At 35.7% G+C, this 13,783-nt stretch overlaps 1 protein-coding gene across 1 annotated transcript in view; it reads right to left on the reverse strand.

Moving 5' to 3' along the window:
• Positions 1-992: 992 nt before the first annotated feature.
• LOC129959040 (death-associated protein kinase 1-like) overlaps positions 993-13,783 on the reverse strand; it is a 62,500-nt gene continuing 49,709 nt past the window's right edge. Inside the window, exons 16-20 of the mRNA XM_056071821.1 lie at positions 13,313-13,504; positions 9,608-9,790; positions 5,765-5,953; positions 3,860-4,032; positions 993-1,985 (exon numbers count right to left, since the gene is read on the reverse strand). Coding sequence (XP_055927796.1) covers positions 1,058-1,985; positions 3,860-4,032; positions 5,765-5,953; positions 9,608-9,790; positions 13,313-13,504 — 1,665 coding nt within the window. The 3' untranslated portion in view covers positions 993-1,057. The remainder of the gene's footprint in view (positions 1,986-3,859; positions 4,033-5,764; positions 5,954-9,607; positions 9,791-13,312; positions 13,505-13,783) is intronic.

The following is a 13,783-nucleotide window of genomic DNA, read 5'->3' on the forward strand; positions in this document are numbered from 1 at the left end:
ACAGGAAATTGTCATGAAATTCCACGTTTTATATGTCCTTTTGAGTTTTAGATCTTTGTCTGGTGGAAAGAGAAGAGAGATATTCATGTAATTATGAATATGTCTATACGAAAATACGACTCAAAAATAAGCCTATTAAATTAACGAAATTAAACTGTATAATCCTGATTTCAAAATTGTGAAACTGTAATTTTTTACTCTATGGTACAACGGGAAGAAATCCAAAAAACATACTTTTCTCAGTTTACTATAGAACTATTATTCCACAAATTTGTGCAAACTTCAAAAAATTATTATAAAAAACAATATGATCGAAAAAAATTGCTGTAATATGGTGAAAACATCTTTGGATTCTTTTCTCCCATTAAGAATGATTCAAAAAATGATCGATAGATGGCGCTTATACGTCAAACCGGAACGGTTTGTGCAAATCAGGATAACTATGAAAAGGCTTGAAATGGATCCGCTATTCGACGTCAGCAGTATGTTATAGTTACCGGATCGAACATTAGTAGATCATTGTCTTTATGTGCAATATAATTTTTTTCTTTTCTTTTATATACATTCGAGAGTACTTTTTACACCTATTCGCAATATATCACTTTCACAAGGATCAAACATTTTTTTTTTTCTTTTTTGCAAGTAAGAATTTTTTTAAACAATATTGGTGTACAGATATTTTTTATAAAAAAAAATAAGGAAAGAAGCAATAAAAAAAGGTGAGAAAGTTTTTCGTAGCATTGGAAATTGGCCGGCTACACGCTGTAAAATTTCCTATCGCTCGGATGTGCCAGACAAGCATGATTCGCTTGCGTAAATGAATTCGAGCAAGGGCGTCAAAAATGAAACCCACTTACATCTGTACAAATCACGTGACTTCTAAGAACAGAGGTGTGAAGTTTTGAGATGTTTAGAAATGGGATGTTAATTTTAAAAAAATCTAATTAACATAGTAAATTATAAAAAAATAACACATCCAATTTTATTTCTTTATTATTATAAAATAACATCTAACATAGCTGCATGCTATATATATGTATGTGGACATCGAAATCTATTAATCGTAATCTGTACTCACATTGCAGTCCATAAAATTGTGCTTGAAGCACACTGGTGTGACTCTAAACATCGGCAAGGTAGGCATGAGCGTTTCAATAGCATCTGTGCGCTCCAGTTCCAACAACCGTCTCAATAACTGACCCAACGTTGTGTCCGGGCGCTTCATCCACTCACTCAGGATACATGCGGTTGGACTGAAAGCTGGATTGTCTCCAGGGTCAAGCTTAGGCAGTTTGTCTGTCATTCCCAGAAGAACTCCTAGCATGCACCAATCCCTGCCCATTGAATCCGGTATGTCTAGAATGGCACAAAGGCACTGACAACTGAGCAAAGGCAACTGCGAGGCATGAAGGTCAGATACAAGGACAACCACAGGATTTTGATCGTGGAGTATGGCTGGAGAGCTATCCCTTCGTTGGCTGAGCTTGCTGTAGAAATCTTGCAATATTTGGCATGGTGAGCTGCTTTGAGTCTTGCTATTGGTTGAGCTTGTAATCGTTGGCGGCAGAGATTTTCTTCGTTGTGATAGTTTTTGATTCGAATTTGATTGCTGATTGTGCAGCGCAAGCGATGGGGATGTCTGACTGTGAGGCATCCTGGGCTTGTTCAAGGCTGTGTTCTGGAAACTCAAGGAAGGAATTTCTGGTAAATTATTACGATGGCTAAACATTAGCACCTCTGAAGCACCGAAGAAAACAATATTAAGAAGCGTCTCGTCAGCACCAGTAAATTTATTTTCAACTGTGCCATAAACGCCATCTTGCACCAGAGCGTTGAGGATGGTTGCTGGTGGATAGGTGTACACATTTTTCGAATGCGATTTTAGCTGCGAGCAGCTAAGATAGTGTTTCTCCAATACAGTACCAGGACAGACGTCAGAGAACATTTGTTCTGCGATGCTTATCAAATCTTCCAAGAAGAAAAAGCTGAAATAAAAATAAAATATTTAGATAGGCATTTTGAAATATTACATGTAGCTAATTAAACTTTTAAAAAATAGAAAGTTTGTGTCTAAAATTATTGGGACCCCCTATTTATTTGAATGGATATTGAGTGGAAGAAGCAAATGTTGAAAAAACGTTATGCATATATACAACAAGTAACTAACATTCGATATTGTTTTCTTGATGATGATGTCGTGTCCGCGTTGCAACGGAAAGAGGAATGCAGCAGTTTCTGAGGGTAAGGATCTCGGAGCACCCGAGGGCAGAAGTTTGACTCCTAGCTCGTATGAAGATGACACTCACATACTTGCTTGCACAACCTCTTTTTACAGGGTGCGGTGCTCTATCACACACCTCACAGATAGAAAACAGGGTGAAGAACAATCATCTCTGAACCAAGGCTCGAACCCGGGACGCCAAGATCACGGGGCAGACGCGCTACTTCTAGGGCAAGACGATGCCATATTGTTTTCTTACTGAGTGATTCTGAACTTAAGGAACAAAGGGAAGACATTGCAAGCTATGGCATCCTTTTTATGCATATGTGCTTAGAAATGCATAATCGAAGGTGACGCATTGAAACAAAGACATAAAATATAGATATTAAAAGATTTATAAATTGATTACTTGCAGTATTGTTGATTAGTGCTTATTTTCCGGAATGTAAAAAAAAAATAACTTTTCGAAATTGCGAACAAAACAATAATGTATTCTTGGCAGAATCGGCACAATGATTAGTTTACAGGTTTTAAAGATACCAGGTATTTATACTGATTGTGGAGAATGTTTTATTGACCTTGGTGTATTAATCCGATGGTCCCCTTTCTCGTCCAGTTTATACAGCCGCTAATTTTTCTTTTAAAGGTATCTTAAAATTTTCGTTCGTAAGAACTCAAATAGACTATGTTAAGGATATATTAGCTCAAATTACTATTGCGACTACATCCAAGCAAGAACTACTTTACATGTTTGAAACATTAAATTTATCACTGAATTCACGTGCCAAAACTGTTCATTATAATTTACAATGAGGCCACACAAAATATCCTATACCTTGTAGAAATTGGAAAAATATTTACATTTTCTAAATGAATTAATTTCCTACCTAAGACGGTGGACTCCTGCCGTAACTTATCATTCCGCTGGTGGGGAGTTTTTGATATAGACAGAAATAGTCATCTCATTTTAATGAATAAGAACAATTCCATGCATAATTATAGAGAATATTAATAATTTTTAGTAATTTATGTGAGATTATTTATGCTAATGATTGAAGAGCCAATATATGTTTTAGAGGCTGCATTTTAAGTTTTGAATCTTTTTCTAACCTGATCATCCCCCAATATCTCGAAAGTCTTTTTTAAAGAAATGATTGCTTCATTATTCTGCACTAAAACACATTGAGGAAGATTGGTGAAGATCGAACTCTCAACGTTGGGGTTTGTAACCGAGTAACAAGACCACTAGACAAAAGTGTGCACTTCAATCTGGAAGTTATCTGGCTTATAAGCTTCACCACAGTACTCTCCCTCCAGTGAGAAGAACGATATGTTGTGTTGCTGTTGAGTGGTGATGTATCGGCTGTTGAGTTTAATGCGCCTGTACCCATTTGAGTTGCGTCAATTGAGTGACGACTTTTGCTGAGGGTAGATGGCGCCACAACAGCTGTGCGAAGAAGGTTGTGTTTGTTTGTCACCAATGAAGAAGATAACTTTGAGTAAAATCGAACTTGCAACGTTGGGCTTTGTAGCCGAGTAACAAGACCACTAGACAAAAACAATTACCCTGATCCGGAAGTTGTTATCTGGCTTTTAAGCTTCACCACAACAGAATAAACTAACACTGGAAACTCTTACCACTCAGGTTTCATGGCTGCTGGTCCTCTCACTTTGATTTCATAGGCTGCTTCGTCTTCGGTCAGGGTTACCAGGCCTTCTAAGAGACCACTACTATATTTGCTTCCATGATACCATTGATATAAATCGCATTCAGGATCGCCATTTTCTTTTATTGATTTCCGCAGATTGACCTGGAAATATTTTACCAATTGGGTCTTTATTTTGCTGTAAAAATTTACTCCAATCATTTTCAGTTATTACAAATTACATCTAATCACACTATTTTCAAAGAATGTCATCAAATCGATTTATTCTCTTTTTTGTTTCAATATTGATATATACATTGTTATTCTGCTTAATAATATATTTAAAATAGGTTGAGAAATTGGTAGTTTTAGCCTACTCTCTTTATCAGGATGCAAGATTTCAATATTACTATTTCATTCTTGGAAACTATTTAATTTAAGAAATTTTAATTGTAGGGCAAATAAACAATACTTAAACCGTCTTTACCATAATCAACTTATATTTTTAATTACAAAACCCTATTATGTAGACAATAAATCATGTTCAGAGCAGACTTGGCCCTTTAATTGTCTTGCTTCTTTTATTAAATACCAGATGGCGCTTTTTCTTTAGAAAATCTATTGCCTTATTCCTCTGGTTCAATTTAGAATATACAAAGTAAGTAAAATGTTTGTAGATAATGTTATTTTTGGTGTGTGATGGGTTTAAATTAATCGTTCAGCTCATTATGATATCGGTTAATCATTTTATTCTGGATGGAGAAATATGACTTTTTTTTTTTTTTTTACATATAGGGTTCCATGATGAAAAAGAAATAAATGTTTCGTTCATGTACTGCTGTCCAGAATGAGCTCGAAATTAATGCGTGATTCATTTGAAATTTTGCTTAGAAATCTAACCAATAATTCTAGTTCTGGTTCTTTTTTTTTTTTAATCATCGCCCTTTGAGAGTTTCAATCCAACCTCTCTAGTGAGGTGTCGTTCACGCCAACTGTAAGTAGCCGAGTAACATGATCACAAGACAAAAGTAATTACTCATGTCTCGTAGCTGTTATCTGGCTTATAAAGCTTCACTACATTACTGGATATCCAAATCAGTGAAATAAAAGTAAATGATAAGGGATTACAGTTAATATTTCCGCAAATTAAAAAATAATAAATTAATAGACGAATTCTTTTTAAAAATGTTATCCTAATTATGATTTGCGATTGAAATTTTAAGAATTTAATTAAAACAAAAAGCAGGCGATAATCTTTAACAAATTACTAAAGACTAAGATAAATTGTTAATTAAAACAGATTTTAAGAGCAAACGATAATAAATTACAATTGATAATAGACGAGTTTAAAAATAATTACTAAAAATAACGAAAACACTTTGTTAGCCTTGCCTCAATGGCGAGGAGAAAACAATAGTAGTCTCTAAAGACGAGAAAATTAGTTTAACGGATTGCGCATGCGTGAATAATTTTGGATGTTATCAGAGACTTTGCCTCAATGAGGTGGGGGAAAAAACAGCCGCTTATTCCCATCGGTGCAGAAAAAGAAGTAGAAAGATTAGAGACAGAACCAAAAAAAAAAGCTATTAATTAATTATAAAATTTAACCGTTTAGTTAATTATGTTGAAACTTTTCAGAAATTTTCTTGGCATTTCAATATAACTGTTTGAAAAATTTGAATAAAATCTGTCCAATAATTTTTTAATCTATACAGAACACACGCAAATGAACGTTGCCTTTTATATACAGAAAGAGATGTTAAATTTTGAAAAGAACTCTAAGATACCCATATTCTACGTTTAATATATATATTCGGTAACCCTCGAGACGCTATTATGCTATTAAAATTGTATTTTTGAAGAAATAAATTTAGAAAATGAAAAAGAAAGTATTTACTTGCAGCCTTGGGAAGAGTGTCACCATGAAATACTTGTTTTGACAGCACAGCCTCACTCCACCGTAAGCAGTGTACTGAGATGTATTCCATAAACCTTCTACTGCTTCCACCAAATTAAATCTAGGGAATTCATATTCGATTTCTCCTTCGGTTTCGCATTCTGTGCAAATCTGAAGAGCTTCCATAATCTGAAAAATGCTACCCATATTGAAATAACCATTCATTAAAAGGATTCTTGTCTTGTAAATAAAGCAAACAGAGATGTAAAAAATATGCACATTTGAATGATTTTATATAAAGGTGAGTTTACACTCGGCCAGTTATAAGAAGGCCTATAGGCAGCGCAGAAAGGCTGAAAAATGCTGTTCGGTCCATGGCAAGTACTTGCCTCGACGGGACAACAGCATGCTGCTGTATTGTATTTTTTTTCTTAAGGTGGGTTTATACGAGGCCTATGTTTGCGCGCAATTGTTGTCTCTCTACTGTTGTCCCTGTATTGTCCTCGAGTGAACAGTTGAGATGACGTCGGTGGGACAATGGCAAATGGTTGTCTCGACGGAACAACCATTTGCCATTGTCCCATTGTGGTCACGTGATTTCCCTGAAGTAGGCGTGACCTTTTATTGCGCGCAATAGTTGGCCTCATGTGAACCCACCTTTACTGTGCATGCATTTGTAGAATTTGTCGTTTTGGCGTGAAAAATTGAATCACCTATCATAGATTAATTCCGACTTTTTCGCTCTTTGTTCTTTCTGATGTAAGGTTGTGTTTTTTTTTTAAATTTTATTTGCCAATTTTTTTTATAGTTTTCCAAATTTAGGTATGTTGACCTTTTTATTTTTTATTTGACCATGTTTCTTTGTGTAAATATTAATCATTTTAATACGATACGCAGAGAAAAAGAAAATTTCAGGGACGCCAAAACAGAAACTTATCTCTAAGCATGGAATACCTGAATCTATCTTATGAAATTGTGACAAACATAAATCAGTCCCTTTATGCGCATGCGTAATCTTATTAGCCGTCTCTTATTAGCCTGGTCGAATGTAAACCCACCTTAAGGATGTTTCGATTTTATAGAGTTAACTTGCACGGTACAGAAATCGTTCTAATTACAAATTGTTCAGTGGCAACAGAGAAATGTAAACAAGTCACCTCATTAAACATTTTGATATTTTTAGGTTGGAAGTTGCCAGTAAGCATTGCGTGCTCTCCAAGTATAGTTTTCGAATTGCTTTGCGAATAAGGTTGTTTTCTTTGTTTTGTTCCCCTTATTTTCAAGGAGAAGGTAAGAACTCTAGTTATTTTTTTTAAAGTTGAAAAGTTTGCATTTTGATAAACTAAATGACACAACCTTGAATGATTTCTAAACTTTTTTGGAAAATGTTTCCTCAATAATGCAGGGTTCAAATGGCATTAAAATGCATCCTAGTTCTAATGAAAACTTTTTAAAGATATGTGACTACTATCGTGGTGAAGTATTGGAAAATCCATCTAAAATATTTATATTTATGACTTTGAAAATAGAATAGTTTACAAAAATATCTGTGAACTCCCCCCCCCCCAAAAAAAAAAATTAAATGGCAAAAGTTGTTTTATAAATTGCTAACTAAGTTCTTTTTATCAAAAAGGAGGTTTAAAGCAAAATAGTAGATTAGCAGTTTTAGTAGTTTGATTTAGTAGTTTAAAAAATGTTTTACTTAAAATTTTCGCACATACCTTGAGGAATATATTACCTGGATCCTGAACAAGACAAGAAGTTGTATATTTATCCACTCTTTAAATATTGGGGTTCGACTGGTAAATAATATGAAATTTTCAAATTTTTTCGCATCGGTAAACATTAAAACCACTGTTGAATATTTCTAAATGAATATATTACTTGTTTTCTAATTCAGGAACTACAGAACATATTGAGAAATTAGCACGAACAAAAAAGTATGAGTCAAATTTTAATTTATGAGGTTTTTCGTAAGCAAATTCTACTAAAGTTTGAAATATGAGAAAATAGCATTCAAAGATGTAAAATAGCAAAAAATAGAGTTAAAACGTATGCAAAAGGAAATATAAAAGTCAGAGTAACTTTGAAAAAAAAATGGATTTCAAAACAAAATTCTATTAGTAAAGAAAATTGCTCAAACATTAAAAATACTAAATTAATGGATTTCGTATTTTCGCAAAAAAATCGACTTTTCAACGTAATCATCTTAAGATTGGAAAATCCACAAACCGACTTATCATTCGTATTAACCAAACACAGTATTAAGAAAGTAACGCAATCCTGTATCACATAGTAAATGTAACATCCAAAATCCCTCGTGCAAATCCATTTTTTTTTAAATCTAGGCCTACATTAAACACAAGGAAAATTTTACAGTAATATTTAGAATATGAAAGTGCTTTGCTCGGATCTTAAGTTTCGATCGAATCCTTGAAATCCCCGTTACGACCAGTGTCATTTGGGAAAATGTAACTGAAAACTTCCCGATCCTTGATATTTCCACTCAAACTCCTCTTGAAGAATTGGTGAGGAACTAACACGTAATAACAAGATAGAAATTACTGAAATGAGAAGATTTACAAAATCCAACTCTAGTCGAGATTCTTCTTAATACCTTATCAGAATATATTAAGATTTGGTTTACAAATTAAAATACATAAATTCATAGATAAAGCAATGCACGAAATGTCAGTTTTTGCATCCAATAAGAATCTACAACTAACAAATTTATCACTTATGTATTGAAACACATGAAAACCGACTCCAAAGTCCTGAAGTTGCATCAATTGCCAGAGTCCTCACCTAGAGACGTAAAAATACTATCTCCATTACGTCAGAGAACGACGTATGCTTGAATTTCAATGTCGAAATCACTTAAGGTCAAAACATCTTCTTCTTTCCTTCAAAATCGAATTATTCAAATGCAGTCAAAACAAATGTCTTAGAACTATGTCGAGGAAACTCTAAGCCAAAAAATTTGAAATAATTGTTAAAATTATCGCGAAGAAATTAGAGCAATAAACGGTTATATTAATTGAACATTAAAAAAAACACTCTTGAAATGTTATTGAAAAATTTTATCAACATGTTTAATCAAGGGAAACTAAACAAATCCCCCAGGGAGAAGGGAAAAAGCAACAAAAATTGTGTCTTGACCTCCGGGTATATCTATGCAATGAGATTCTGTAATTATTTCTAAATTGAGATTCTGTAAAAATTTTATCAACATGTTTAATCAAGGGAAACTAAACAAATCCCCAGGGAGAAGCGAAAAAGCAACAAAAATTGTGTCTTGACCTTGGGGTATATCTATGTAATGGAATTCTGTTCAATTTGGTCAAAAATAATTTTTTTTTGTCCGCTTTTTCTTCTTGTTTATGTTATATTTCTGGCTTTTCCAAATGGGGGAGTTTTTACTTTCTTTTTAAATTTCAAATTCGAATTTACGGCTTCCTGGTTTTAAAATCTTTTGTTTAATTTTTTAAAAATCTCAAGCTCGGTTCTTTTTTTATTTTTTATTTTTTAACCATCTGTTTTTATGACGTTTCTGCAGTGGAATTGCAGGCAAATTAAGGATAAAAAACTCTGGCTCACAATTTCTCCATTTTATACCTCTCCCAAAGCAGAAGCTTTTTTTCCTTTTCGAACAGAATATCTTTTCGAATGCACAGGCCAAGTAGATCAAGTGATGGCCTTCTAGTAAGTATTCCTGAAAGCATGTCAGGCAGAATAATATCCGAAAATTTCAGAGATGACTTAAATTCTTAACTTCTGGCCATCGAAGTCCAATTCCAGAATACCAAATTTAGCATTATTAATTTATGATAAGGTTTCGCTTACTTTTAAAAGTTTTTGTGCATCTGCTTCGGGATACAACAACTGGATGTCATCTCCCGAATATATTCCCGTGACACGGGCCTGTTCCAGATTCTCCTGAGACAAAAGGAATCCCAAAATAGTCACGCACAGCCAGGTGGGATCGAGGATGACTACATCCTCATTTTCGCATGCGAGGTATACAACCTGTAATAGATGGAACATGAATTTTGAAATGAATTTATTTTTTTTAATGCTTATCTCACAATAATTGATAAGCATGCTTATGAATAAATATTGTGATCAACCTATGAATGATAGAATGTGGAAAATTTGAAAATGCAAATTTACAGTCCTTGCTGAAAATAATTCATGCTACCAAATCTATCCACGATGTCTTGATATTGTTACGAAATTTCCGGGTTCATTTGGATAGTGGGGGTTATATGGTGTGAAGAACGCTCTATCACCAGGCGGCAGTAGAAAATAAAACAACGACGTTTATTTACACGAAGACACACATGACCGCACAAAGAAGAACAACTATATACAGCACAGAAGACGATTATCTTCAGCCGAGATAGTGCAGCATACAACAGCATACAAAACAGCATACAACAGACTCTACTGCAGACAGTAGCACACAGCTTAGTTCAGCACTAGCTTCACTCAGTCGCTGCTCATCTTTACTCTGGAAGGCCAGTTCCTTACCGTCGGTTCCGACTACGACGACTCTTCGACTCCACTGGTCCACGACTACTCTGCTCTGCTCTATCGCTTCCGACTACTCCTCAATTCACCATTACTCCCCGGCAGCTGCAGCTCCTTTTATAGGTCTTAGGAGGCGGGGCTAGAAACCTCTCAACCAATCAGGAACGTTCGAGGAGTAACTCGGTTCCTACTGAACGGATCGGGAAAATTCTCGATGTTTCGGATATAATCTATTTTGGCGCCAAAGTCGCCAAATGGTTGCCAAGTTTGTCTCCAAGCCCTGGGATCTCCTATGGAACCCACTATGCTGGGAAGCCGCATCAAGGATTCGTAACAGTATCTATTCAGTCATGTATGCTGAGTATATATTCTTGTATATTAAATATACAAAGAGAAGGTACTATAATCATCAGAAATTTCTATCTAGAGATTTCAAAAAATTAGACATAGTTGAATTTGAAAACCATTTTTTGAAATATTATTGTCTATGAATACTATGATCCCAAACCTTGATAAGCAGGTTGATTGAATGAAATGAATATTTTTTTATAAAAACTAAGTGTGGACTAAATCCATCAAAACGTATTGTTCATATCCTTTCTGAGTAACTTTACCCTGCAATAGGAGTCACTGGGGGGCACCTCGAAATGAGGATGAGAGGCTTCCGGCATGGTGGTTGGATCTCGCGACCCTGGAGGGTACACTAATAGGTGGGGGATCTGACTCCTCCCATCGATGACGGGACGTACTTCCTTCGGGAAGGGTTGTACCGTGGCCTATGACGGCCCTTAGGACTCAACCACAGTTCCCGCCAATGTTGCTGTTGCGGCGGTCCGGTCATTCAATTTTTATGGTTTAAATCCGTGTGCCTTCGTGGCGGGTCGGAGAGTTAGATGGCTGACTTACCTTGCAATAGGGTGATACTCAGGGAGTAAGATAAGTGCATTTCCGAAGTTCTTAGCTAGGCCTTGATCTTCTCTCAGTTAGATACATTTTTTCTATTTTTTCCGTCTGTAATTTCTTATCAAACTATTTTTTTCTCATTTGAAATGTGTATTTATTGTCCATATGGCTAGATCATACAATTTTGCACATTATCTGAGATTGCTGTACAAAATAATTCGGCTGGTAATTGAGATTTCCTGTATTGGTCAGTAAAACTTAAATATATTCTCCTCTATCTTTCATCTCACCCGTATTCTTGCGAAGTCACCGCCTCCTAATGCATGCGCTAAACTTTGCACGTAAACAGTCGTGTTTGGGCGATGTCAAACCTTACTGAGTGCCCCTTTCTTTTTTTGAAAGTCGTTGCCTAGTATTTGGCAAGAGAACCTGTATACGTAGTCATTACAGAATGATAAATAACGCTTTTGCATGCACTGTGGGAAGAAAAAGCATTTCTTGTCCTCTCTTTCTACTGGAGCTGACACACCCCACTTTGCACTTGAAGTCAAGTCGTTCCTTTCGGACACTTTCACTAAAGACCGAGCGATAAGTCGAAGTTGTCATTTTAAATGGTACTCAAGATCACCAGACTTAATCCCAGCAGAATTTTGGTTTTGGCGATTCTTAAAACATTGGCCGTGCCGTGATTCCTCAGACACTTTGGTGGAACTAAAAGATGTCGACCTGTTGGACTGTCGGCAGCATCGGTGCCGATGCAGCATGCTATGTTCAGTTATATTATGCGTAATGACCTATCTAATATCTTCACCCATCTAATATTTGACTTTAAAATATAATTTCTGAACTTTATATAATGTGAAGATGTAATGTGATTTATTTCATTTTATTACATACGTGCGTTTACTTCATTTGCATAAAACATTTCAGTATGATATGTGAACACCATCTTTCAGTTACTTTTGGAATCATTTATATATACATGGAATCATATTTTTCATTCCATCATCCCATTCCATGAAATCATTTATATATATTCTCTTTCGCTGTCGGGTTCTTTTTAATAGTGGTAGTGATATGGTGTGGAGAACACACAATCAGCAGGCCTCAGTAGGAAAACAACGACGTTTATTTACACGAAGAGACGAACATAAAGAAGGCGAATACACAGACAACAAATATTTACAGCCGAGACGAACACAGGATAGCACACTACAGACGACAGTAGCCCACAGGTAGTAATCGTCCACAGCACACGAAGCGGCCAGACAGAATCCAGCAGGAGAGGTGATCCTGGGAACTTCGCTCTACCGTCTCACCAACGGCTGAACTTCTCGCTTTAGCTACTGACTCACTACTTCTCACAACTGGCTACTACACAACATATACGACGACGCAGTGGACGACAAGATTCAACACACAGCAGTTCAGCACTCGCTCCACACAACGCTGGTAGTTCGCCGTTGCTTCGCTATCCTCTCGAAGTCTCGTTACTTGTCAGCGACTCCGACTACTCACTCACACGACCCCAGCTTTAGAGTGCCGGTCTTTTATAGTTCTCGGGAGGCGGGGCTAGAATCTCCTAGACCAATCAGGCGTATCACGGTTTCTAATGGACGGATTGACAAAATTCTCGAAGTTTCGAGCATTATACATTTTGTCTCCAAATTCGTCACCAAGGCGCCAAATTTGTCACCAAGCTCTAGGATCATTGGCTCGACATCCGGCAGCATCTAATACGAATAACTGTAAAACGGTCTTTCTTATGATGACACTATTCACGCTGGGAAGCAAAATTACAGGTTGGTAACAATATATATATACAGTTTACTAGAATATATCCATCTGATTATAGTCAAGTAAACTGTAATTTTTTGGAGCAATACTTATTTTATTATATATTAATATATTTATTATCATAAATTTTTAAAGTTTTCATGAATTTGAAATACCTAGTACTTTTTTTAGAAGAATCATCGACATCAAATACAATAGCAATTTAATTGAAGCTAGACACAACCAATATACCTAGCGAAACACAGTTAATCACCAAAGGCGGCTAGTTCAAACTAAAAGCGAATTTGTATAGAAACAACAAAACTTTTTGAAACATACCTCTCCCATGATCTGCATCTGCTGGATGAGCTCCTTCATATGTTCCTCTCCTGCAAGTGGGTTGACATCGGAGTGGACGAGGTCGATAAACTCTTTCCAAGACATGATAGGGAAACAGCAGCGGGCTTTTCGCCAGGTGACGGTGAGGTGAGAACACACACTTTCTAGGAAACCCGTACTTTTTGGAAGACCCTGGATGCAATGGAAATTTTAATGATGTTTGAGGAAGGAATAATGAACACGGAAAATAAGTAGAAATTGCAATCAATTTTATAAGTCATATTAACACCATTGTATGCCCTTGCACTTGGTTGTGGAAATTCATAATCAGTGGGAACGAACAAATATGGAAGGAAAAGTGGATAATTTTTTATGAAAGTATTAAATGAGACAGTTATCTGTCTAGTGTTTTTGAGCAGTAATGATTCATTTCTAGTGTAGAATAAGTCTTGTATGAGCCTTTTAGCAATG

The sequence above is a fragment of the Argiope bruennichi genome, chromosome 2 (genome assembly GCF_947563725.1).
Source record: "Argiope bruennichi chromosome 2, qqArgBrue1.1, whole genome shotgun sequence".
NCBI classification, from domain to species: domain Eukaryota; kingdom Metazoa; phylum Arthropoda; class Arachnida; order Araneae; family Araneidae; genus Argiope; species Argiope bruennichi.